At 46.2% G+C, this 26,889-nt stretch overlaps 2 protein-coding genes and 1 long non-coding RNA gene across 3 annotated transcripts in view; all 3 read left to right on the top strand.

The window, feature by feature from the left end:
• Window positions 1-20,986, top strand: part of LOC308469529 (cytochrome P450 2C19-like) — a 39,081-nt gene extending 18,095 nt beyond the window's left edge. The window contains exon 10 of the mRNA XM_080992122.1: window positions 20,674-20,986. The gene's annotated coding sequence lies outside the window, so the exon portion shown is untranslated. The remainder of the gene's footprint in view (window positions 1-20,673) is intronic.
• LOC308464620 (cytochrome P450 2C19-like) lies at window positions 1,113-10,489 on the top strand. The gene is made up of 9 exons (XM_080984067.1): window positions 1,113-1,313; window positions 2,862-3,024; window positions 5,479-5,628; window positions 6,619-6,779; window positions 7,477-7,653; window positions 8,012-8,153; window positions 9,091-9,278; window positions 9,739-9,880; window positions 10,228-10,489. The coding sequence occupies exons 1-9, from the start codon at window positions 1,131-1,133 to the stop codon at window positions 10,407-10,409; spliced, it is 1,488 nt and encodes a 495-aa protein (XP_080840193.1). The 5' UTR covers window positions 1,113-1,130; the 3' UTR covers window positions 10,410-10,489.
• A 1,044-nt stretch (window positions 20,987-22,030) lies between the features above and the next one.
• LOC308470706 lies at window positions 22,031-26,654 on the top strand. The gene is made up of 2 exons (XR_013982579.1): window positions 22,031-22,285; window positions 24,845-26,654. It is a non-coding gene; the product is annotated as an uncharacterized lncRNA (long non-coding RNA).
• Window positions 26,655-26,889: the final 235 nt, after the last annotated feature.

Raw genomic sequence — 26,889 nt, 5'->3', positions numbered from 1 at the left:
GGAGCTCTATATAAGCAGGCTGACTGAGCTCCTCAGCCTAGTTCTGTTCTGGCATCTGAATAAAGAAGAGCTGTTTAAAAAATCGCTATGTCGTCTGACATGTTCGCCCACAACTTAACAGTACCACTGTACAGTGCTTTTTTCTGGAGGGACGCAGGGGTACACATACCCCTAAACATTTTGTGAATCTAACGGGAGAAGAAACTAAAAAAATTAAAATATTTAATTTCTTCACAGCGTAGTGAAGCGGCAGTTCCGTTGCTACCCCTGATGGCAGCCTTTGGTCCATTTACTGCATTTATTTTTCCCGATTTGAACTATAAAATGGTGATTTTCTTGAGTCAAAATGAGAGTACACCTACACTATACTGCTTAATATTGATATTTTAGATTGCTGTAACCTGCCATGGGACCTTATGGTGCAAAGCAGGGAAGAATTCAATATACAGTGGTACCTCGGGTTAAGAACTTAATTCGTTCTGGAGGTCCGTTCTTAACCTGAAACTGTTCTTAACCTGAGGTACCACTTTACCTAATGGGGCCTCTCGCCACCGCCGTGCGATTTCTGTTCAGTATAGTATATGTAATTCTGTTCCTACATGAATAAAGCTGTAGAAATCCAGAAACTGTACATAAACTTCTCAGTTTACTTCACCCAAGCTTCAAGGTCTGCTAAAAGCGATGTATTTTGCTGAGGCTGAGCTCCATTATGGACCTGCCTTCAAGTTTATTTCAATTTTATTTCACATTTGTGGGCATCTGAGGTGGAAGAAACCTCCAAGAAGCTCACCTGGTCCTGAAAGCACCTTAGAAGCAGAACCATTTGCCTCAAGGGTACATTACAATGTTTGGCAGGAAAAAAACCTGACCCCTGGTTGTCTTACATCACAGACCTTGTGCGCAGTAATGCTGTTATCATTGCCTTAATAATCAATGAAGAAAAAGAAGTTCAGAGAAGTTCATTTCTTGATTATACAACCTTATCTACTTAATGGCTAATCTCATTTACTCAGAGAAACCTAGAATTCCTATTGGTGAAAATCCATGTCTATGTGACCTCCTCAGAGTATATAAAATTGGAAAGCAAATTAATTTGTCTAGAGTCTTTTCAGTCACTGTTAGCTGGTGCCATGGAGCCTCTAGGGACAGTGACCATTTTGATGATCATATGTATCTCTTGCCTTATTTTCCTTGCAGTCAGGAGCAGGACGCCAGAGAATGCAAAGCAGCTGCCACCTGGCCCACCTCCACTGCCCATCGTAGGGAACGCTCTGCAGGTGAAGACCAACAACCTGGCCCAGGTTCTCCAGGAGGTAAGCCAAAGATGAGCACCTTCCTCAACAGCTGTCTGTTTATGACCGTTACCTGTTTGCAAGCCTCTTTCCATCTGACACTTTTGGAAGGGGACAATCCATTGTCAGTTTGTTTATTTATAGATGGTACCATCTGGCTGCAGGGCACATTTGAAGAGTCTAAGGCAACAGACTCTGCACTTTGACAGAGGAGAGGCAAGAGAGGGAGGGGAGGCATCCAGACCAGAGGAAAAGAATAGCAGAATCGCTGTGATTTCAGTGGCACGGACTTGCGCTTGGCTACATCAGCAGGGATGGGGAGCAGGGACTTGTCGCAAAGGCTCCACAGAAAAGAGGTGGACTTTGATCAGGTCCCACAACTCCACAAAGGGGGTTGTTTTATTGTCATTTTATTATTTTATCCTTAAAATAAAAGCCATAAAGCCCCTTTCTGAGTAAAGAACTTTAAAAAGCAATAGTGCAATTTTCATACTATTTTAGAGACAGGGGGCAGGGGCGGGTCCAGTTCTCCCTCCACACATGGATGGTTTGCGCATTTTTGCCCTCTGAACATTTTTAGCCTCTGCTGGACAGTGGGGAGTTCATAGTCTTCTTATATTTTGAAAAGCTGCTCCTTTATTTTCCCCAGAATGTGCTCGGTGGGAAGGTACTTTAAGAATTCCCTTAGAAAAATGAGTGTGAGGGGGACATAACTATATTCACGATATAGAGAAAGTGGATGGGAAAACACTTTTACCCCCCTCTCATAATGCCATACCCTCCAACATTTCTCCAATGAAAATAGGGACATCCCATTCCATAATGATAATTTTACTATTTATAGCCCACACAACTTACTGGGTTACCCCAGCCACTTTGGGCAGCTTCCAACATATATAAAAACATAATAAAACATTATAAATTAAACAAAAAAACACTTCCCTATTCAGGATTGCGTTCAGAGGGGGTTGTATAACTCTATACCCTCCAACATTTCTCCAGTAAAAATAGGCACATCCTAAGGAAAAGGGGGGACATTCTGTGATCAAACTGGGATGGCTTCTCTAAATCAGAGATGTCCCTGGAAAATAGGGACACATGAAGGGTCTGTAAAGCTAAAACGTGGAGCCTTCAGTTAAAGCTGAATGTTGGAAGATTTACAACACACTCAAGATAGTAGTTCTTCATACAGTGCATATTGAAACTGTGGAATTCACTGTGGAATTTTGTTAAGACAAAATTCATTGACGATAAAGCTACCCATAGCTGCTAGCCATGATGCTGAACCTCCACCAGTTCCAGGGACCTGCAGGAGGGGAGCATGCTATTGCACTCGGGTCTTGTTTTTGAGCTTCCCAGAAGAACTGTGTGGGCCACTGTAATAACAGTCATGGACTAGTTGGCCTTTGGCCTGATCTAGCTGCAGAACACTTCTGTATATTATTAAGAGTCATGTGGTTCAGATGCCCATAGTGAGTCTGGGGGCAGCGGGGCTCTACATCAGCTATATGAACCTCTCCTAACCCGCAAACCCACCTAGATGTGTGTCCTTCTCTATCTTTTTTCCAGTTTAGTGAGAAGTATGGCTCTGTGTTCACAATGTATTTTGGAGCAGAACGTGTTGTGGTGCTGCATGGCTATGATGCAGTGAAAGAAGCACTGATCGACCGTGGAGATGAATTTGCTGCCAGGGGACGCCTGCCAATAGCTGATGATGTCTACAAGGGATTAGGTATTCTATGCTGGTTGACCAGTGGAGGGGGGGGGGGACACAGGAAAATCCCTCTATTCATGAAAATAAAGCAAAAAAAGGTTGCAAAGACAAGTCATTGCATCTTGAGATATACATTCCTGAAATATACTCAGAGTCGCAAAGTGATTTCATGCTCTTTATTCAGCTCATAGTGGTGAGGAGGAATGAATGAATGTCCCCTCAAAGTATTTGCTTTATATACATTATTTATACAATGGGCTGCACATGATTAGCTAATTCCGGAATTCTACTGTAAGCCAATCATGTTGTGGATTCACTTCTATCTGGAGCATGATTGGGTGGTTCCTGTCAACCAATCATACTGCTGCATTGTTCTAGGACCAATCAGACTGCTGCAGTTTGGATCCTATTCAACTCAGTACATAACACCCCTCCCCTCTAAGTTCCAGTCCTGCCCCGGAGGTCGCATTCATAGTCCTCAAGGTATGCCGGCGGCCTACGTGTGCGTTGCGGCCTGGGGTGTTCCCTGGTCCGGGGTTCAGGCTCTGGCTTGTGTTCCAAGGATGCTGGCTGTGATGGGGCTGTTTGGTCTGGCGCAACTGGCTCGCTCAGTCGTGGTTCTGGTTCCGGTGTCCTTTCGGCCTCGCGGGTCCTCTCTGTATTTACTGATTCTGCCTCTCCTGCTGACCCCTCCTGCTCTATGGGCCTCACTGCCCCACTGTTCCCTTGGGACTCCTCTGACCTGTCCTCCTCCTGGTTTTATCCCGGGAATCGTCACCGTATCTGGTCGCAGTGGCGGCGCCAGCATTGCCCCCCATCTGTTAGCACCTCGTACGACATGGGGCCAGTGACCCTGGTGACTGTGGCAGGTACCCATGCTGGGCCTGCCCCAAAATTCTTTGCGTACACTGGGTCCTGGGCCTCGAAGGTCTGGGGGTTTCTGCCTTCCCCCACCACTACCTCAGCCTGAGCTCTATTGGGGTGAAGGAGGTCCAATCTGATTGCAAGGCGCCGACCCATTAGTAGTTCAGCGGGGCTCCGGCCAGTCGTTGAGCTGGGGGTGCTGTGCTGTGCTAGAAGGAATGTGACAAGGCGGTACTCCCAATCCCCTTGTGTCATGCGGCGAAGGGTGTCCTTGGTGGTCCGCACCATGCGTTCTGCTTGGCCATTGGTGGCAGGGTGGAATGGCGCTGAACGGATGTGGCAGATGGCGTTCTGCGCTGCGAAGGTTTGGAATTCTTCTGACGTAAATGCAGTCTGAGACGAGAGTGTCAGGGAGCCCGTGGGTTGCAAACAGCCTGCGTAGTACCCGGATGGCTGCGGACGTAGAAGTGGATGGTACCAGTGCGACTTCCAGCCATTTGGTGTAGGAGTCCACCACTATGAAGAATGTTTTCCTCTGAAAGAGGCCAGCAAAGTCCACATGCAGGCGTGACCATGGTGCTCGGGCGGACTCCCAGGACTGGACTGGGGCCCTTGGGGGATCTGGGTGGGATTCGTGGCAGGCCTGGCAGTGTTTGACCCAGGCCTCTATCTCTCTGTCGATCCCTGGCCACCACACATAACTCCTGGCAAGGGCCTTCATTCTTACTACCCCTGGGTGTAGTAATAAATGTTCCCACTGGACAGTAGCAGTAGATAATTAGCAGCCTTTTAATGGCAGAGCTATATATTGGGCATTGCCATTTAAGAGAGAAATGAGCCATCTCATAAAAGTACTTAAGCAATATCTAGGGCAGTAGCGGAGAAAGGTGGTTACAGCTAGCTCCGCCTCTGGTCTAGAGCAAGCATCAAAAATTAAAGCAGGACTGAATGAGTCTCTAGCCTTTAAAAATAATGGTCTGGGGTAATTCTGGTGTGGGCAGTAAGTGTGAGAGTTATGTGAGCAAAATTCCCTGGCCTGGATTTTGTGAATCAATAAACTATCCACACCAAGAAAGAGTTTCAAAGTTACTGCAAGCTATCGTTAAATTTGTTACCAAAAAAATAAATAAATACAAATCAACACTTTGCACTTATACAACTAGCAATGTAGTCCAGTTTTCTTTAAGTTCTTTCTGGTTAATATAATCCAAGAACTATTGCTTCTTCATTATACTGGCAGCTTCAGAGAGAGACCCAGGCTCCAAAAGATAAATTATCAGTTAACATAAATATCAAAACATTGAAACCTCTTTTTAAGCTTTAGCTGCAAAAATGGACATTCTGCAAATGCAAACCTCCACTACGTTTCATACACAACACACACAAACATAGCATTTTATGCACATTAAACACATATATTTTACAGTAAGGGCATGTATCAGAAGACTGGCCAGCTACTGATTATGGAATAAAGAGGCACCAAAGTACCAAGTCTCCAGGTGGTCTGGAGCCAAGAATAAGAGCCTCCTGCTCTTCCAACCTGCTTCTTCTGCTCTCTCTTTCAGTCCATCCATCTCCTTCATGCCCATTTCCTCTTCTGCTTTCCAGGAATTGTATTCAGCAATGGGGAGGTGTGGAAGCAGCTCCGACGTTTTGCCCTTACCACTCTGCGCAACTTTGGCATGGGAAAGAAAAGTATTGAGGAGAGGATCCAGGAGGAAGCACAGTTCCTGCTACAAAAGTTCCAGGACACTCAGGGTGGGTAGCCACTGCCCCTCATCCACATAGGCTTATCAAGCAGACCCCCTTAAACATCACAACAGAATCTGGGGTACATTACAACGGATTATTAACCACCAACTCATAAAGAAATATCATGGTGGGTACAAGCAAATTATTAAAAAAATTTAAATCGTAAAAAACTGAAATAGTGACCAACACTGAATCAAATAAATTGCCTAAAAACACTTGTGAAATACAAACATTTCCCGCAGGTGATGAAATGCCAAAATTGTAGCTGGTTTCAATAGGAACCACATTCCAAAGCACAGGTGCCATTGTGCTCAAAGTTTTAATAGATATAACAGATATCTGCATTGATATGAAACAAACATGTGATGAGTGTGTGGCAATTTGGAAGGCTTCTCCTGATGCTCATAGTGATCTGACCAGTGTGTATGGGATAAGGTGGTCCTTAAGTCACCTGGTCCTAGGTCACTGAGGGCTTCATACACACCACTAATGCACTGAACTTACCTTGTCAATGTACTGGCAAGCAATGCATAACTTTCAGCAGGGGTGTAATATGCTGACACACACCAGTTCCAACTAAAGCCTGGCTGCTGCTTCTCTATCAACTGCAAGAGTGCTCTGCAGATATTGTTGAATTCCAGCTGCTTTTAGCCCCAACAGTCATCAGTGGTCCAGAAGTTAGAGTCTAGCAGCATCTGAAGTGCTTTAGATTCCCTAGTTTTAGTCTAGACTTCACCAAGGCCTGCTCCACTGAGGTCACTCTTTCCTATCTAAGGATATATTGGCTGAAGCTGGAGGAAAGCACCTTGGAAAGTCCTTGGAAGAAACCACTCATAGCCACTGAAGATGCCCATGCCTCCAGAATTGTTGTGAGAAAGGCAGCTCCCTGTCTGACCACTGAGGCCAGGAGCCAGGAAATGGCAGCTCAGAAATTCCAGACTAGATTATTGCCTAAAACCTGTAATGTGTATAATTATTTTTTTCTTGTTCTTCCAGAGAAGCCCTTGGATCCAACCTACTCGCTCAGTTGCGCTCTCTCCAATGTCATTTGTGCAATTGTCTTTGGGAAACGATACGATTATAATGACAAGAAGTTCCTATCCATGATGAGCTTAATAAATGAAAACTTTCAGGTTTTTAGCTCTTCTTGGGGACAGGTAGGTGCCATCTTTTTAAAGGCCCTTTTCCACAAAGTCTAAATTTTCCTGCTGTTTAAATTCTTTCTTCCAGGCTTCTCATGACCCATACTGCCTCTGCCTCTTAATATTTCTGTTAATGTCCTAGTTGCAGGTTTGCCATGGGTAACTGGTTAGCCACTGTGACAGCAGGATGGGCCACTGGCCTGATTCAATAGTCTCTTCTTACGTTCTTATGTTTTTAATTTGGAGTTCCAGTCAAGGTCGGTGCATTCAATGCCAATACCTGGGTCTAGTAACCAAGGTTTGACTTAACAGCAGCCCAGTGGAAAAGGAAGTAAAGCTTAAGCAGTTTTGGCAGTAGGGGTGGAGGATTGTTGCATGAATTCTCAGTTTTTTGTAAAGGTACACATAGGTGAAATTTTTTTAAAAAATCTGCATATGACCTCTACAACCATTAGGTAGAGGATGGGAAAGCACTAATTGAGGGGAAGGGAAGATAATACAATGCAGTACAATCAATGAAGCACCACCCAGTAATGCAGATGGGGAACATCTACAGAGATATTCGAGGCATTGGCAGTGAAAATGCTGGTGTGTGGACCACAGAGTTGAAATGCACACAAGGCAACAGTGGCCAACGTTATACTGAAGCCCGAGTGCGGACAAACCCTGACTGAGGTTGGTGCCAATGGGTCTCTTGTGGTGTTTCTTCTAGCTCTACAACCTCTTTCCTTCTTTGATGAAATGCATCCCTGGGCCCCACTGTAAACTGCTGAAAAACAACTTGGCAATCAGAGAGTTTGTTTTGGAGGAGGTTGAAGAGCACAAGGCCACTCTGGACCCCAGCTCACCTCGGGATTTTATCGACTGCTTCCTTATGAAAATGGATCAGGTAATCATGAAAACTCACAGAACTCTCCATGTGGGTTCTCCTGCCACTCCTGAAGCTTCCCAACCAGCAGACTTCCATCCAGCTTCTTGTGGGGAATGCCAAGGAAAGAGATTCCTGCCCACACCCCATTGGAGTAGATTCATTTCCCATTGCTGACTTGTTCCTGCAGTAAGTGGGAAGTTCTTTCTAATGATTAGCCCTCTGGATAAGGAATGTCCAGAGGAACGAGCTATAAAAAGACTTGAGATAAGATGTGTCTTGGGAAGGGAGCTGGTCCCAGTGGCGCAATTAAATTCTTGTTATGTTGTACTCAGAACAATTGAGTTGACTCCACTGACTGTGTTGTGTGTTTCTGCAGGAAAAAGGTAATAGTGTATCCCATTTCACCATTGAAAACCTGGCCATAAGCACAATTGACTTGTTTTCGGCTGGAACAGAGAGCACCAGCACCACACTGCGATACGGGTTCATGATCCTCCTCAAATACCCAGAGATACAAGGTAAAACGGAAGTGATGTTAGTATTTATTATTCTAGTTCTCTCCTAGATTTATGTGTCACAGGTCCAAGAGGTTGTTGTTCTGCCACTTTCCCCAGGAAAACCCACTGTTCATCGCTGAATGTTAATCATCGCTGACTGACATCAGCAGTAGACAGAAGGCTTTCCTGGAGACAACAAAGGGTGGGGGGGTGGACAAAATGCTCTGACCCATGCCTAGAAATCCTAGCAAAAACAGAAGTGTGGATGAGCTCTTATAGCTGACCATATTGCAAACCCTAGGATTTATATGCAAACAGTAACAACTTGAATTTGGCTCAGTAGTGTACTGGCAGCCACTGCAGATCCTTTAGAACAGGCATGTCCAAAGTCCATTTTGGGGACCTAATCAGGCCTGCTGCCCCAGCGGCATTTTATTTCCTGAGGTAAAATCCTAAAAGAAAGGTTAACAACTTTGGTTGGCCCTTTGGTTGGCCCTCACGAGCCTTTACTTCATTCAATGTGGCCCTCTTTCAAAAAAGTTTGGACACCACTGCTTTAGACAAAGGCACAACCACAAGGGCCAGGGGCCAAAGGGCCCTCAGGTAGGATCAGAATCACTGCAGGACAGTGCCTCCAATAGGAATCCCTCTAAGCTGGACCATCACTTGCTCCTAAAACTTCCCTAAAGCTTTTGTCCCGCTGGGCTCCTTTTGGATAGAAATTGAATTAATATATAAATAATTGCAGTTATACTATGTTTTCCTGTTTACAGATGGATTACTGAAGGTGAGCTACAGTAATTTGTCTGAGTTAATGTGATGAGTCAACAGAAAGTTGGCATCAGAAAACATTGAAAGCTCCAAAAATGTGCAGGGGCTGGCAGGCACTCCCATGGAATTACAATTGCTTCTATGATATTTCCTGCACAGGTATTAAACCTCATTTTTCCCATTGCAGAGAAAGTGCATGAAGAAATTGACCGAGTTATTGGCCGATCACGAAGTCCTTGCATAGCAGATCGTGGGGAAATGCCTTACACAGATGCTGTCATCCATGAGATCCAGAGGTTCATCACTCTTGTCCCACTGAGCGTCCCTCATGCAGTACTCAAAGATACACCGTTCAGACAATATGTCATTCCAAAGGTCAGCTCATTTCAAGGCTCTATGTAGTAATAGTAGGCTGGTAGCCATGATGGCTATATTCTACCTCCATGGCAAGAGGCAGCATGCTTCTGAATACCAGTGGGTGGAAACCACAGGAATAGAGAGAGCTGTCTTGCTTAGATTATGTTGAAGGGCTTCCCATGGGCATTTGGTTGGACACCATGAAAACAGGATGCTGGACCAAATGGGGCCACTGGACTGATCCAGCAGAGCTTTTCTTCTCTTCTTATGTACAAGTAAGAGAAGTAGTTTAGCCCAACTCCTAAAGTGTAGCTGGGCATCTTCAGGCCTGGACTTCATTTTAAACACCCTATTGCCTTCTGAAGCTGCTCCAGTCTTTTTCTGGATCAACAAAGTACCTTCCTTTTTGTTAGTGCCTTCCCACACCATTCCTTTGGGTGTCATGGCCATCCAGACCATTTCTTTGCACTCTCTGCAGGGCACTACCATATATCCAAGTCTGATGTCTGTGCTACATGACAGCAAAGAATTTCCAAACCCCAAAGAATTTGACCCAGAACATTTCTTGCACAAAGATGGCACCTTCAGGAAGAGCGACTATTTCATGCCTTTCTCAGCAGGTAAGATATCTGCTTCCTCAGTAGGTCTTTCCCGTCTCCCTAATTGGCTCAGGTCTTTCCTGTCTCCATAATCGGCTGGTGTCGGGGCAACGAGGGGGAACTTCCTTCCTCCTGCAGCCTAAACTGCAAGGGCTGCCAGTTTGTGAGGGAGGGGCAGAGGCTTCTGGGTCCATCAGAACTCCTTGTATCTTTCCTGTGACCAGCTGAAGCAAAAGAAATGGTGGAAAGAGTGACTCTCCCAGGAGCTGTTCTGGAGCAGCACCTTTGCTCCTTTGGCATGATTGTTATTTTCTCCGTAACAGCCAAAGTGGTTGTTATGCATCTTACACTTTGAGTTTCCTTTGCAGGGAAGCGGATATGTGTGGGGGAAGGTCTGGCCCGTATGGAGATCTTCTTGTTCTTGACCACCATATTACAGAACTTCACTCTGAAGTCCATCATTGACCCCAAGGACATCGATCTCACACCAGTGATGAGCAGCATAGGCAACTGCCCTCGGCCCTATCAGCTTTGCATTGTCCCTCGCTGAAAAGCCTGCCTCAGGAGGGCTGCAGATGTGGACAAGTCGCAGCCTGGCAAATCTTTGTTCAAAAAACCCATAACACAATATCTCCTCACGTGTGGAGCCCTATCTTCTTACCTGACTATTTGTTGAACTGTTACTTTGGGGATTCATATGCATATGTGTGCAGTGACGTAGCTAGCTGCCCTAGCTAGCTAGTGCAGGGGGCAGGGGCGTGTCCTGCAGCCAGGGGTGTGTCGAGCCACCCATGGGGGCGGGGCGAACCTCTCCAATGCTTGGAGCCTCTCCGCTCCCTCCCCCTCAGCTGTAGGGCGTTCTTTCCTCTCAGCCTTCCTTCAACCCTGCTCCCATTCAGTGTAACAGAAAAATGTTTCCCTAGTACAAATTCAGAGGCAGCATGGGCAAAATTGGTGATGGGAAGTCTGTTGGGATACTGCCAGGGAGATAAAGTCCATCATGGCCCCCAAGCCGGCTGCTGGACGATCCATCGACCTCCCGTAGGCACGCAGCAACATGAGTTTCTAGAAAATATCTTGCCACATTCCAGAGCTCATGCACGCTCTATCAGCAGATAATGCACAGCCAAAAAGTTGCACTCAGGAGAGCATTATTTACAAGTTTATTCAGCGTTGATCAGAACACAGAAAAACATGACTGCCTGCTTTAGTGTCTACGACACCGAGAGAGAACGAAAGCAACAGAAAACATAAACATCCTGTGAACAGGAAATATGCAGACTCTGACTCACAAAGCCTGCTCCCTTTTAAGGTGGAACGGAAATATCCTAACATCCTCCCCCTTTCCGTGTAACCTGTAGTACCTGTGGTTCAACCCAATTGCAACCTTTGTACGTAAACCTTAAGTTGTTCTCTGTTAACAACCTTAGACAACAGATCAGCAGGAATTTCATTTCCTGGCATGTAGGACACCCGAATGAGTCCTTTCTGAATACACTCTCTTGCACGATGTAACTTAATCTGCAAGTACTTGGTTCTTTGCTTGCAACTCTCTGAGTTCAGCAAAGCCAAACAGGATCTATTGTCTTGATACACTTGTACAGGACATTTCACAGAAACTCCGATGTCCTTAAACAGTTGCATCAACCATTCACAATCCATGAGTGAAAATGACAGAGCATTGAGTTCTGCTTCACAGGAACTTAGGCTCACTGTCGTCTGCTTTTTGCACAACCAGTCAAACAGGCAGTGGTTGTACATGTAGCATACTCCAGAAGTGCTTGTACCATCCGTGGTGTCACTTCCAAAACTTGCATCTGCAAAGATTTCAAGACCTCCAGTCTTCTGACTGGTGAACCTCAGCCTGTAGTGCAAAGTCCCTTTCAAATAGCGGGCTATGCGCTTCAGAGCTTTCCAATCCTGAACAGTAGGATTGTTAGCATGTCTGCTAAGCAGGTTAGTGCTTACAGCTATGTCAGGTCTTGAGCATCTAGCAATGAAATTCAACTTGCCTAGAATGGATCTGTACAGCGTAGTGTCAGAAAACGCTTCAGCAGTACTGTCTACCTGGTAACCTGTCACCATCGGTGTGTCTGCTGGGTTTGCATCAACCAAATTCAACCTGGTTAATACATCAGCAATTTTCTGTGTTTGGTGTACCAGAAAATTACCTGCTTGGTCCCTCTCCACTTGCAGAGAAAGATAGTTGGATACCTCACCAAGATCCTTCATGTCAAAGTGCTCCTTCAGCTGAGCTAGGGTGCTTTGGTAGAAAGCCTGATTCTTCCAAAACATCAGAAGATCATCAACAAAACATAAACAATACAGTTTGTTTTGCCCCTCCTCCTTGACAAACACACATGGATCAGCTTTGCCCTGGTGAAAACCTAGAGAAAGCAACGTCTCAGTGAGTTTTGTGTTCCAACACCTGGCACTCTGCTTGAGACCATATAAGGATTTCCGCAGTTTACAGACCATTCCCTTCTGTATCTGCATCCCATCAGGTGGAAGCATAAACAGCTCCTCCCCCAAAACCCCGTACAAAAAAGCTGTATTAATGTCATGATGGGAAACATGCAGTTTCTCCTCTGTAGCTATCTTGAGCATCAGCCGAATGCTCTCATATTTGACGGTGAGTGAGTAGGTCTCGTGGTAATCCTGTCCTGGTACCTGTGAAAAACCTCTGGCAACCAATCTGGCTTTGTGTCTGACAACCTTGCCATTCTGGTCTGTCTTGGCCTTGAAGACCAATTTGCTGCCAACCAGTCTCATCCCTGGGACTACCGGTACCAGTTCCCAAGTTTGGTTCCTATTCAAGGAATCAACTTCAGCCTTCATGGCATTAAGCCAAGGCTCAGCATCTTTAGAGGTTAACTCCTGAACCTCTTTGAAGCTTGAAGGTTCCCACACCTTCTCTGAGCTACTAAGAACAGCAGTTGCCATCTTAGCAAACTCATCAGCAAATCTCTTTGGAGGTCTGCCCTTTGTGGCTCTCTCAGATCTGCGTACTAGACGCAAGTCTTCTGGACTCATCTCCTCTTTCTTAGGAGAAAAGTGACCAATGGTGAACAGTGGTTCTTCCAGTTCATTGTCAGACGCATCAGATGGTCTGACTGAGGCCTTTGCGCTCTTGTAGTCTGCTGTGTCATCACTGTCACCGACATCAGCAGCAGCGCCGCACACTGAACTGGAATCCGAACTCTGATCATCATCGTCATCATCATCCTCAGCAGCTTCCTCAGCTTTAGCTGCTTCTTTGACATCACCTTCATCTTCCTCTGGGTAACTCTGGAAAATTCCCACATTTCCCCCCCACTTAGGATTGTACTCAACACTCTTTGTGAACTTAATGGACTTAGAGTTGGTCATCCATACCCTGTATGCACCTTTTTCGTACCCCATGAACAAACCATGTGCCCCACGCTTCCCAAGCTTGTTGCTCTGTGGGGTGTGTACCCACATGTCAGAACCAAAGATTCTCATGTGTTTGATGTTGGGTTTCTTACCAAACATCTTCTCATAGGGAGTACAACCAATAGTTGATGACAATCTGCGATTAAAAGTGTAAACAAAATTCGACAGAGCCTCCCCCCAAAACTTATCATGGAGATTGGCATCATGCAACAATGTTTTCATTCCTTGCAGCAACGTTTATTTGCTCGCTCCGCAAGCCCATTCATCCATGGCGATCTAGGCGTTGACAAGTCATGCTGGATTCCCTTCTCAGTCAGAAAAGCTTCAAACTACTGAGAAGTGAACTCCCCGCCCCGATCAGTAAACAACCAACCAATGCGTTTACTGTGAACATTCTCCAACCAAGCACAGAATGCCTTGAACTTAGGAAACGCTTGCGATTTCTCCTCAAGCATAAACACATGAATGTACCTGGAAAAAGAGTCAATTAAAACCATGAAGTACCTTGCTCCACCCAAAGAGGGCGCAAGTGGACCAACCAGGTCTGCGTGCACTAGCTGGTAGGGTTTGGAAGCCTGCCTGCTAGACTCCTTGCCTTTTGGAGCAACCTTCACCTTGTTCTCTGCACAAGATACACATTTCATGTGAAACTTACAGGGTTTGATGTTCAAACCCTCAACCATCTTTGGCATCTTGGCCAGTGCCTTCCAAGAGAGGTGACAAAACCTCCTGTGTGCATCGTGAATGCATCCTGCATGAAGAACTTTGTTAGTTTGTGCAACACAACAAGAATCAACATTAGACACAACAGCACCAATGTCATCATAAGTTATACAGAACAAGCCATCCATAAACTTTGCATGCAAAATGTCCTCTTTGCCTTTTCTGATGACACAGACGCTCCTCTTGAAGGAAATCTCAAAACCACGCCCAGTCAACTGTGGGACACTGAGCAAATTGTCTGCAGCGCCTGGAACATACAGTACATCTTTGATGGTAGTGTGCAGACTTGCCAGTTTCACAGTCCCTTCTCCTGCGATCCGCAACGTCTTTCCATCAGCCAGGTGGATCTCACCTTCTTGAGGTTTGAAGGAGATAAATAGGTGGCGGTCCTTTGAGACATGGCGGGTACAGCCTGAATCAACAACAAACCTGGCTTTGGCCTTTGGAGCAGCCTTTGCAGCAAGAAAAACCTTGTTTTCCACCGGCGTGGGCTTTTGCAGCTTGCCCCCCTGCTCCTGGCCATCAGACTTGCCTTTAGCCTTTGGTGAAACTGTGCCAGCAAACAAAACCTTGTTTTCCACTGGCGTGGGCTTTTGCAGCTTGGCCCCCTGCTCCTGGCCATCAGACTTGCCTTTAGCCTTTGGTGAAGCTGTGCCAGCAAACAAAACCTTGTTTTCCTCTGGCGTGGGCTCTTCACCCTCCCTCTGCTTCTGACTGTTGGGTGTAGTGAAGGGTTAACCTTCTGTGTCTCGAGGCTGAGAGGAGGCGCTTACAAGGGAAGTAAGCCAGGACGTGACGAAAGCAGCTTGGAATGCTGTGAGCTGAGTGTAAAGTGAAAGCAGCTTTGCTACGCAGCTGCTGAGAGAGAAGGACGCAGAAAAAAAAATGCAGCTGGAATCAGATGGAATTTCTTGCTTGTAAATATGCTACTTTTGAGCAAATAAAGTGCTACTAGGAAAGAAGAAACGTGTGGGACTTGTTTTACTGCCCTTTCAACACGGACGCTGTGCAATTCTGCTAATTGCTTTACGACCTGCAGAGGAGTGCAGGGGAAGCGTGCCGGACGCCAAGAATAAAGCAATAAATCTACCTAACATGGTTATGGGTCAACGTGAAGCGTGTGAGAAAGGGCTTTGAAGCTTTATTTGCTGATCGTCAGTTTGATCGACTGCCGGAGACTTCAAAGGGCAGATCGGAGGAGGCTGGGAGCTGAGAGCCATGACGTCCGGAGTTCCCAGTTTGGCTGAGTGAGTACCCTTGGGAAAAGCCAACAGAAGGGGGGCAATGGCTCAGCCCTGTGAGCATGGCTTTGAGCTTAAACTGCCATGTCAGAGACTGACTAGCCAAAATTGGCTGCAGTGCAGCTTTCAAGTGGAGCTTTTGCTAGTTGGGGAGCAGCTGTGGAATGTAATTCACCCCACACAGAATGCAGCTGGGAAAGCAGAGGCTAATAGGGCTGCAGAGCAAAGTGAAGTTGAGAAGCGTGTGCTTGCTTTTTTGGCAGAAAGTGTGGATGCTCATCTGGTGCCTGTTGTCCTGGGTGCAAGAAGGCCAGAGGCCGCTTGGCTAGCACTCCAAGAAGCTTGTGGAGCTGGAGTGGGAAGCAAGGGCCGAGAAGGGGCTGCATCCGAAAGGGAGAGGCAAGATGGCGCCGGCCACATTCTTGAGTGCCGATACACAGCTGGGAGGAGCTGTAAGCCCCCACAGGGGGGCGAAGGGACTGTTGCTGTTGCTGTTGCTGTTGTTGTTGCTAGCAATGCTGCTTGTGCTTTTGCTGAGCCTGGAAGCTGTGTGGATGCTGCAACGTGTCTGTGTGAGGAGCCTGAAGAGAGGCCAAGTGTTGAGAGCCCTTTATCCATCAGATGGGGTGCAGAAAAACGTCCTCAAGACCCCTTGAGCAGTGGGGAGGCAGTGAGCAGTGAAAGCTCAGAGACGCCTCTTTCTCCAAAAGCTGCCAAGAGTTGTTTACGTTGTGAGTCGGAGCCTGGGAAGCTGAAAAGAGCTAGAGGCTTCAAGGTCAGCCACCTGCATCAAGTAGAGATAAGAGCTTCAGAGTTGTGTGGGAACGCCGAGACAAGTCCAGTCTCCATGGCAACTGAGAGAGTTGCATCTACGGAAGCTGTGAAGGTCGTCGGCAAGTCTTCCTGCCGGGGGGAGTCTGTTGCCGTGACAACCAGAGAGGACATCTGCAGAAGCCCCAAGGAGGGGGGTAGTGAGGAGATTGTTGCCCTGGCGACCCAGGAATGTCAACAACAAGACTTTCTCACTGTAATAATAGACTCTGGTGCCTCAAATTCGTTGGTGCCATCTCCTGGTCTTTTGAGGAATTGCAGGACAGTAAAAACTGAGACGTTTGTTACGTTTGCAGGTGGAAGCAGGAAAAAATTAACAGAAACAGGACTGTTCTTCTGTCCTTTTCTTAAGCATGAAGTCAAAGCTTATGCAGTGCCCGGTTTAACTAACTGTTTGTTAAGTGTGCATGATCTATTGATCGATGGTTTTCAAATTTCTTTTTCAGGTGACAAATGTGAATTTTCCAAGGATGGGAAACACGTGTACACAGTGCAGTCTAAAGATAATTTGTTTGCTGTAAATGTGCCTTTTTCCACAGGAGAGGATGACACCGAAGATGCGAAGGGCCAATGTGTGAATGTAGCACCCCACAATGGTTGTTCACATATTTGGCACAGACGCTTCGCCCATTTGAATTGGAAATATCTCCAGAAAGCACCAGAGCTGACACAAGGGTGCAAATTTAATGTTTGTGACAAATTTCTAGATTGCAATGCATGTAAACAGGCGAAAGTTGTGACATGCTCATATCCAAAGTCAGAGAGGCAGACCACGCAACCCTTTGAATTAATTCATGCAGATTTGTGTGGACCCATGTCTGTTGAGTCACTGGGAGGTTCGAAGTATTCTTTGCTTTTGATTGATGATTTTTCGAGGTCTGCTTGGACCTTCTCTCTGAAAACGAAAGGGGAGGCGGCTAAAATGATCAGGGATTGGATCACCGCAGTTGAGGTAACCTTTTCCACCAAAGTTCGTGGTTTTCAAAGTGACAGAGGTGCTGAATTCACTGGTTCTGCTTTACAGGATTTCTTTAGGGAGAAGGGGATTAGCCACAGACTGACTGCTCCTTACTCTCCGCAACAGAATGGGGTCGCAGAGAGAAAGAACAGGACGGTGCAGGAAGCTGTGTCTGCGATCCTGTGGGACGCAGGGCTACCCCAGAAATATTGGTCGGAGGCTTGGCGATATGTGGTCCATACCGAGAACAGAGTGTACAACTCTAGTGTAGGAAATACACCGTATTTCTTACTTCATGGAGAGAAGCCTAAGGTGCACTACCTTCGTGTGTTTGGTTGTGAGGCTTGGGTGCTTATTCCAAAGGCTCTACGCAAGAAAGGTGAGCCAAGATCTAGAAGGATGATCTTTGTAGGGTATGAGCCTGGCTCAAAGGCCTGGCGGTTTGCATATCCAAGTGGAGACCAGTCTAGGTTGGTTATCAGCAATAGCGCTGAGTTCTGTGAGCAAGCTGGTTGGAAGCGTCTGCACGCCAATCCAGACGTGCTTCCACAGCAGTTCTATGACTCAGATGTTGAGGAGGAAGAGGAACTTGTTGCTGGGGACCACGGTCCAGAGCGACAGAGTCCAAGGCAGGGACAGCTCAGGATCCTTCAGAGGGGGGAACCTAGAACACCTCCTCAGGCAAGTGTCAAGTTTGAGCCAAAGAGTGAGCCTTCTTCACCTGCTGGACCAGCTGCAAGGCCCAAGAGGCGCAGCAGGTCAGAGGGGGAAGAAACTGAGGATGATTTAGCTGGACCCAGTGAAGCAGCAGGGTCACCAGGAGTCACACTGAGGAGATCAGCGAGGACAAGGAGGCCTCCTGATCGGTACGGCGCTTCAGGCGTCTGGGTAGGTTCTGCAAGATGTGAACCTGAATCCTTCGAGGATATTCAGAGTTTACCTGAGGAAGAAGCAGGCAAGTGGCACAGAGCAATGGACAAAGAGATGAAGTCCATGAAAGATCTAGGTGTCAATGTTGAGCGTGCACAGGATGGAAGTTTTTTGCTTAGCCAGAGAGGTAAAATTGAGCAATTGCTTCAGAAAATGAGGATGAGTGATTGTGCAGGAGTGAGAAGTCCTATGGAGACTAGTTTTGTGAAGGACAGCCAGCAAGTAGAACGCGCTGCGTTCGAAAATACTGAAGTGTTTCAGTCAGCTCTAGGGAGTTTGTTGTACTTGTCCCAATGGAGCAGACCTGATATAGTGTTTGCTGTCAATCTGCTCAGCCGGGAAGCATCAAACCCTAGTGTGCAAGCCTGGAATGGCATCAAGAGAGTTCTGAGATATTTGCAGGAGACCAAAGACTTTTGTCTTAGGTTGCCAGCACAAGGAGAAGTCAAACTGACTTGTTTTGTGGACTCGGATTGGGCGAATCTTGAGGATCGCAAGTCTGTGTCTGGCCTAGTGGTGAAGTTTGGGAACTCAGTAGTTGGATGGAGGTCCAAGAAGCAAAGTCTGATAGCGCTCTCATCCACTGAGGCTGAGTTTAGTGCTCTTTCAGAGACGTGCAGAGAAGTAGAGTTCTATGCTTGCTTGGTGCAGGAACTCTGCGAAGTGGATTGTCTGCCGATACGTGTTTTCGAGGACAATCAACCATGCCTGCGTTTGGCAGAGTCAGGTCAGTTCAAGGCCAGAACTAAACACCTAGACATTCGCTTTCGGAATGTGTGCCAGAGTGTTCAGGAGGGATTAGTTGCGCTGAAGTATTGTCCCTCTGCCAAGAACCTAGCTGATGGGTTCACGAAGCCACTCACCTTCCAAAGACATGGGGAGTTTTGTGAAGGTCTGGGTTTGGGACGACCAAAGGTCGATTCTCCCCTCAGGCGCGAGACAAGAGGGGGTGTTGGGTGTACTGAAGGGTTAACCTTCTGTGTCTCGAGGCTGAGAGGAGGCGCTTACAAGGGAAGTAAGCCAGGACTTGACGAAAGCAGCTTGGAATGCTGTGAGCTGAGTGTAAAGTGAAAGCAGCTTTGCTACGCAGCTGCTGAGAGAGAAGGATGCAGAAAAAAAAATGCAGCTGGAATCAGATGGAATTTCTTGCTTGTAAATATGCTACTTTTGAGCAAATAAAGTGCTACTAGGAAAGAAGAAACGTGTGGGACTTGTTTTACTGCCCTTTCAACACGGACGCTGTGCAATTCTGCTAATTGCTTTACGACCTGCAGAGGAGTGCAGGGGAAGCGTGCCGGACGCCAAGAATAAAGCAATAAATCTACCTAACACTGACCATCTGCAGGCGTCTGCCTCTGTTTACCTTTGCCCTTCCGGCCTCTGCAAAGGCGATGACCTTGGTTCCCATGAGAAACAGAGCTCTCAGCTGCCGACTCCTTGGCTCCCCCTGGAGGCTGGAATGCTGCCTGGGATGACGTGACAGTCAGCTCCCCCTGCAGCTTGCAACCGGTGCCCTCGGCATCCCTGCATTCACTCGCATTCTGGGAAACAGCCAGGACCTCCAATGCAGTCAAACTCTGGGCTGGGATGACTGGCAGATGGGCTATCTTCAAAGCATGCCACATCTTACGTGCAGTGGTGTTGCCAGCAAGCGTTTTAATTTCCTCTAGAGAGACGGACAAGACTATTATGTCTATCGCCTTCGAATTTTCGGCCTTCCATCTATCTGTCAGAGGAACTGGAGGGGCCTCACACACAGTATGCCACACTCCAAACTGACGCAGCAAACTCTCACACCATTTTGCCCAGGTCTGGTAGTTGTGCCGATTTAACTTTGGGCACTCAGCAACCTCAGAAGCTTGGAAAAACTCCATTCCAGCTTTTTACTTGAGCCGTGAATCTTATTCACTTCAGAGACGTCTTATCTCGGCAGCTCATAAATCTTGAGGCCTTTGGCGCGGCTCCCAGATCCATTAGCCCTGCCAGACATCAAAAGCTCTTGCCACGGCAAACAGAAAAGCCTTACTTTCGCTTTTCCTCCACATACCTTTCAGCAGTCTGTCGCAGTCTTACTCTCCTGTAAGTGCTGTGAATCTGGGCCCGAAACCAGTTGTTGGGATACTGCCAGGGAGATAAAGTCCATCATGGCCCCCAAGCCGGCTGCCGGACGATCCATCGACCTCCCGTAGGCACGCAGCGACATGAGTTTCTAGAAAATATCTTGCCACATTCCAGAGCTCATGCACGCTCTATCAGCAGATAATGCACAGCCAAAAAGTTGCACTCAGGAGAGCATTATTTACAAGTTTATTCAGCGTTGATCAGAACACAGAAAAACATGACTGCCTGCTTTAGTGTCTATGACACCGAGAGAGAACGAAAGCAACAGAAAACATAAACATCCTGTGAACAGGAAATACGCAGACTCTGACTCACAAAGCCTGCTCCCTTTTAAGGTGGAACGGAAATATCCTAACAAAGTCCACCTATGAAGTTAGCCAAGGAAGAATGGTCTTCCTCTTCTGTATTCAGAATTTTTCTTTTTGGTTTCTGCACCCTCTCAATTATGCTCCTATTCAAAGTAGTGAACTAATGTTTCTCCATTGCACTGAATAGAAGGGGCAAGAGGAAGGAACTTGTCTCTGATTTTAATTCAAGCTGGAGAAGAATTCGGGGCTTGAAATGCTTGTCCTCTGTCCCCATTGAAACTCCTGAAGGTCTTCTCCAAACCAAAGTTTGGAGAAGTGTGCTGGTTTCACTAGCATAGAAAACCACTGCTCCACTTCTTCTGGAGAATAAGAGCACATCCAGATGTATGTATTTTTTTACCTGTTTGTGAAATGGAATGGCTTTATAGATGTCCTTCACCCTCCCAGAGCTAAATAAATAATACTATGACAAAGTGAATGCTGTAACTAGTAAAGATTATGCAAGTATAGCAATTTTATTTGCAGATTTATAAACTGCTTCACAACCAAACATTACCGAAGCTGTGTACAATAAAATAAAAAGGATTCCTAATGCAGTAAACTACATTTGCTTTGCATAATTTATTCTGACTCTGCAAGGCTTCAGGAGGAAAGAGTTGCTTTGCAGGCCACTGATACCTTCACCCCCTGAAATCCTAAGCTCCTTCTCGTTTCTACCAGGCATTGCTTATGCACTTCGGAGCTTAGCCTTTGTTTCTAATGTAACCCAAGCTACTGCCATTCATTGTATTAGTAGCAATCCAGCACACCTTCATTTACTAGAGTAAGGTGTGGCAGTTATTGTTCCCCCTTCTCTTCCAAGAGATAGCTGCAGGAGCATGCGCAGTAGGTTGCTTTTTAGGGTGGTTTGAATGGCTGCTCTCAGAAGATTCTGGCAGTCTCACCTGGCCCTGGGAGAGAGAACAAAAGAGAACTCTGCTGGAGCAGGTCAGAGGCCTATCTAGTCCAGCATCCTGCTCTCCCTGTGGCCAACCAGATGCCTATGAGAAGCCCTCAAGGAGCAACTGAGCGCTACAGTGCTCTCCTCCCCATTTGCAGTTCCCAGCAACACTTGAGGGCTATTCCTAACTGTGTAGTGCATCAATGACAGCTCCATAATAAAATCCAGAGTCAGGCCACCGGGATTTAAATATCTTGCTTTTCTAACACATTGCTTTAAAAAATCCCTCCAACTTTAAAACACAGACATTTAAAACAAATTACTAATAAAATCTCATGATTAAATTTATGGCACATGACTGCAGTTCTGTCCATGGCTGGGAGTAAGCACCATTGTACACAGTGGTGCGTATTTCTGCTGTATAGGTTCAATTTTTAAAACACGTTTGGTTTTAGCAAATAACATCCAGACAGCAGAAACGCAACCTTTTACTTTTAATTAGCAATGCAAACAACTTTTAGTTATTTATTTTTGAATTTTTACAACAAAATCAAACAACCCCCTGTCTCCCCACCTCCCCTACGCATCCTCCCCCTTCCTCACATGCCCCCAAACCTCTGTATTCCTCCCTAGCCCCAATTGCCCTTAATCCCCCCCCCATCCCACAGCATTTATATTTGTTTGTATGATCAGTGGCAAACCTGTACTTTCACTACCGATTCCCCTGACACATCTAATCTAAGGGTGACCTGCTGCTTATGATGTAACAATGCAAGCAATCCAGAATTTACAGACATTTATAGACCATGTCTGCACAGGATTAAAGTGTAGTATTTTGTCTCAAACTGCCCCTCTGAACAAGCTTATATTAGCTGACGAAAACCCTCTCCCATGCCCACACTTTTAAGCAGTTTGCCATTGCTTCTTTTTTATCTAAGTTGTATATAGAAATAGGAGAAGGTCTGTGGCAATTTAAAGACTTAACTGTATTTATTTGTAAAGGGAGTAAGATTTGCTATGGCATACTTCCTCAGATGCAGAATGGGTGGCAACAACAACATAGTATTAGTATTATTAATAATGTACAGTGGTACCTTAGGTTAAATACTTAATTCGTTCTGTAGGTCCGTTCTTAACCTGAAACTGTTCTTAACCTGAAGCATCACTTTAGCTAATGGGGTCTCCTGTTGCTGCCGCGCCGCCGGAGCACGATTTCTGTTCTCATCCTGAAGCAAACTTCTTAACCCAAGGTAATATTTCTGGCGCCGAAGAATTGATGCTTTTGAATTATGGTGCTGGAGGAGACTCTTGAGAGTCCCATGGACTGCAAGAAGATCAAACGTACCCATTCTTAAGGAAATCAGCCTTGAGTGCTTACTGGAAGGACAGATCCTGAAGCTGAGGCTCCAATACTTTGGCCACCTCATGAGAAGAGAAGACTCCCTGGAAAAGACCCTGATGTTGGGAAAGATTGAGGGCACATGAAGAAGGGGACGACAGAGGACGAGATGGTTGGACAGTGTTCTCGAAGCTACAAACATGAGTCTGACCAAACTGCGGGAGGCAGTGGAAGACAGGAGTGCCTGGCGTGCAATGGTCCATGGGGTCACGAAGAGTCGGACACGACTAAACTACTAAACAACAACAAATATTTCTGGGTTAGCGGAGTCTGTAACCTGAAGAGTCTGTAACCCAAGGTACCACTGTACAGTGCTTTTTTCTGCAGGGACGCAGGGGTACGCATACCCCTAAACATTTTGTGAATCTAACGGGAGAAGAAACTAAAAAAAATAAAATATTTAATTTCTTCTCAGCGTAGTGAAGCGGCAGTTCCGTTGCTACCCCTGATGGCAGCCTTTGGTCCATTTACTGCATTTATTTTTCCCGATTTGAACTATAAAATGGTGATTTTCTTGAGTCAAAATGAGAGTACACCTACACTATACTACTTAATATTGATATTTTAGATTGCTGTAACCTGCCATGGGACATTATGGTGCAAAGCAGGGAAGAATTCAATATACAGTGGTACCTTGGGTTAAAAACTTAATTCATTCTGGAGGTCTGTTCATAACCTGAAACTGATCTTAACCTGAGGTACCACTTTAGCTAATGGGGCGTCTCGCCACGGCCATGCAATTTCTGTTCTCATCCTGAAGCAAAGTTCTTAACTTGAGGTACTACTTCTGGATTAGCAGAGTCTGTAACCTGAAGCATCTGTAACCTGAGGTGCCACTGTATAGTAATAAAGGAGAATGCATGCTTTCTCCCTGAGGATCCCCATGCACCTCACATTTGGACACTAAGCACTGGTTACCCACAAGTGCATCAGCAAGAATGCAGCCTCCTAGTCATTCTGTGGACGAGAGTCCTGTCTCCTTCCTCTGTGGGCTCATCATGGTGTAGTTATACAGTGGTACCTCGGGTTACATACACTTCAGGTTACATACGCTTCAGGTTACCCAGGTTACTCCAGTAACCCAGAAATAGTATCTCATGTTAAGAACTTTGTGTGCTGGTCCCGGGGGTAAGGTACCTTGGGTGTAGCAGAGTCCACACGAAGAGGGGCAAGGTCCGAGGCAGAGAGCCGGGCGGGGAACAGGAACGCTGGAACAGGAGGCTGTGCAGGGAACAGGAGTACCGGATAGTCAGGAACAGGAAGCCGAGCAGGGAACAGGAGTACCGGATAGTCAGGAACAGGAAGCCGAGCAGGGATCAGGAACACAGGAAGGTCCGAAGCCAACAACGACGTTGCTCCCGCAACCTGGGGCCGGGCTGACTGGGCTTTTATCCTCTTCTAAGGCCAGGGGCGGTCCCGGTCCCCAGGAGCCCCGCCTCCTCTGGCCTTAAGGCGAGCACTCCTCCTGGGGGCAACCAGTTCCCTTCGCCTCTCTGCCCTAAGCCTCTGCAGATCAGGAGAGGCCGAAGGGTTACTGGGCCCTGGAGGAGGCTCACCTGTGGCCACTGAGTCATCAAGCCCCTCTGGGGCCAGAAGGGCTTCACCTGGGGCCAGCTCCTGATGCACTGCCACAGGTGCAGGCTCTTCAGCATCTAGGCCTTGCCCCAGTTCAGCCGGCCCTGGAGGCGGGGACTCCTGTGCAGGCCGGGATTCCTCTGTTTCATCCTCCGAATCGGAATCCCAGGCCATCACACTTTGCTTCAGGATGAGAACAGAAATCATGCTCCGACAGCAGTGGGAGGCCCCATTAGCTAAAGTGGTGCTTCAGGTTAAGAACAATTTCAGGTTAAGAACGGACCTCCAGAACGAATTAAGTTCTTAACCCGAGGTACCACTGTACTGCCTTTATGATAATCAGATCATGGTGCCTTACAGGAATGTATGAAGCTGGCTTATCCTGAGTCACATGGCTCTTCAGGCCCCTACCGAGAGATAACGGGTCTTGAACCTGGGACCATGTGCTTGTAAGGCAGAGGCTTTACCGCCTCACCAGTTGCTCTGGCAAAGAAACTGTTTATGCAGTCTGAACTCTGGTGAACTGAGTTGGCCTCTCTCTGCAGAGCAGCCATAAAGTGTCCCAGCTGTGGCTAGAATGGGCTGAACTTCTGTGACCTGCAGTGACAGGAGATTGACTCAAAACACAGGGACTTCCGGTCTAGCACAGACATCAAAGAGAAGAGAGGAACGACCGCTCCGGTAATTCCGAGCAGTGTGGGGGTTTTTTAGGGGTCCGTAAAGACTCTACGGGCCTCAAAACCTCAAGGGGGATACCTTGGGGGACAGAGCACACAGCGGCGCCCAGGTGTGCTCTCCTGTTTCTCGGGTTTTAAATAAAAATCCGAGGACAGGATAGAGCTACGGGCGCGAAAGGGGAAGCACCTCAGACCCCGTGCTGTGCAGTCTCAAGCTTCTGATGGAAAGTGCTAAACTTCCATGAGAAAACTGAATTCCTAGAAATACGACACGTTTAAAAACTGACTACTGTAAGGAATTCAAGGAATTTGGTTAGCTAAGGGACGTAAAAAGGGAGTCCGTCCCGGCTGCAGTGTCAAAGATGGAGCAGAGAACAAAGACATGAGAACAAGACGGAAGTGAAAGTTTCCTGCTGAGTAAGTGTAAGCTGAAAGACCTCAGAAGTAACGCGCTGAGGCAAGTATCATTTTATAACGTTGGAAGAGGGACAGAGCTTAAAAAGAACTTTGTATCTCCTTCTTCTCTGAGAAGACTTGATGACTGGGTCGGAGAAACAGTAACATGTTCAAACCTCAAACCAGAGACTTGGTTACTTTGTATAGACCCCTGTATAAAGCTAAGGGGGGAGGTCTGCAACAGCGTAAGGGACTGACAAGGGAAAGTGGAGCAGTTAGAAGTATCTTTGTTCCTTATTTTCCTTATTTCCCCTGGATTTAATGGATATAGAACAGGCTTGAAATTAAACTGTGAATATCCTCATCCCCCCTGGAGTACGAAAGGAGGAAAGAAGACTAACTGGGGGAATATCCTATATTTATATCTATATTTTTTGAGGATTAAGCCTCCAAGTGCCTAGAAGTTTATGTTCCAACTCCCTGAGCTGATTACAGTTATATTTGGATTTATGGACTTATATGGACTTGCTTGGACTTTTATTTGGACTTTTAAGTTGGACTGAGTTTATAAGAGGTGGAAGAAAAGAAGAGGACAGAAGAGGACAGAAGAGGACCCTCAAACTGAACAGTATTTGAGTTATTGTTAGATGGGCTTTTTATGATGAACTAAACCTTTAAACTGTGATACAATGTTTATATATCTTTGACGTGTACTATTCCCTATCTCTCTCCCACTCTCTTCAGAATAATATTTGATATATAGCTGTCATACAGTTGATATAGGTGCAAAGGGGTGAATTTCAAAGTGTTTGGTTAAGATAAGAATTTTAAGTTAATGTGAGGAAAAGGGAAAGAAAGACCCCTAGAGGCCATTATCTAAATCACAATTTCTGACAAACACGATTTCCAGCTCTCTGGTGTAACTACCCCCCCAGTGGTGAAAGCAGTTAATATTGATTTATTTGTATAAAAATGTCATGAAAAAATGGGGGGGGGGGGATTGGAGGAACTCCAGGTGACCGAAGACAGTCAAAACAGGATGAAATTAAAAATTTAGATATTCTTTGGTTGAAAATAAAGGAAGAATTCAAACAAAATGAACAATACATGGAGAAAAAAATGGTGGAAGTGCAAGAAACCCTGGATAAAAAAATAGAGGGAGTGGTGGGGGGAATTGTCAAGTAAAATAAAGGCCTTAACAGTTAGATCTAAAACAACAGAAGAGCTAGCGAAACGAACTCAGAAGGAAGTTAAGGAAAATAGAAAAGAGTCAGACAAAAGAGGACTTGGTTGAGGTCAGCAAAATACAAGAGCAGATCTGGGACAATATGGCTCTGATGGAGATGAGGCAGAAACAGAAAAACCTAAAATTCAGAGGGGTAGTAGAAGAGCCAAATGAAGATATTAAAACAAAAATGATTAAAGAACTGGCAAGATGGATGGATATGAAGGAAGAAGAAATTGAGTACACAATTGAGAATGTGTTTAGAATTAAGGTGAGATCTGTAAAAGCTAAA

This window comes from Podarcis pityusensis (genome assembly GCF_964106645.2).
Source record: "Podarcis pityusensis genome assembly, chromosome: 1".
Classification (NCBI taxonomy): Eukaryota; Metazoa; Chordata; class Lepidosauria; order Squamata; family Lacertidae; genus Podarcis; species Podarcis pityusensis.
The sequence above is the reverse complement of the archived record's forward strand: the minus strand, read 5'-3'. Positions and strand labels throughout refer to the sequence as shown.

What these genes read in the sequence shown, in the direction of transcription:
- LOC308464620 (XM_080984067.1), top strand. Translation starts at nt 1,131, where the DNA reads ATGGAGCCTCTAGGGACAGTGACCATTTTGATGATCATATGTATCTCT. An exon ending in TGATGTCTACAAGGGATTAG is followed by an intron (nt 3,025 to 5,478) that starts GTATTCTATGCT and finishes TCTGCTTTCCAG; the next exon opens with GAATTGTATTCAGCAATGGG. An exon ending in TTAGCTCTTCTTGGGGACAG is followed by an intron (nt 6,780 to 7,476) that starts GTAGGTGCCATC and finishes TGTTTCTTCTAG; the next exon opens with CTCTACAACCTCTTTCCTTC.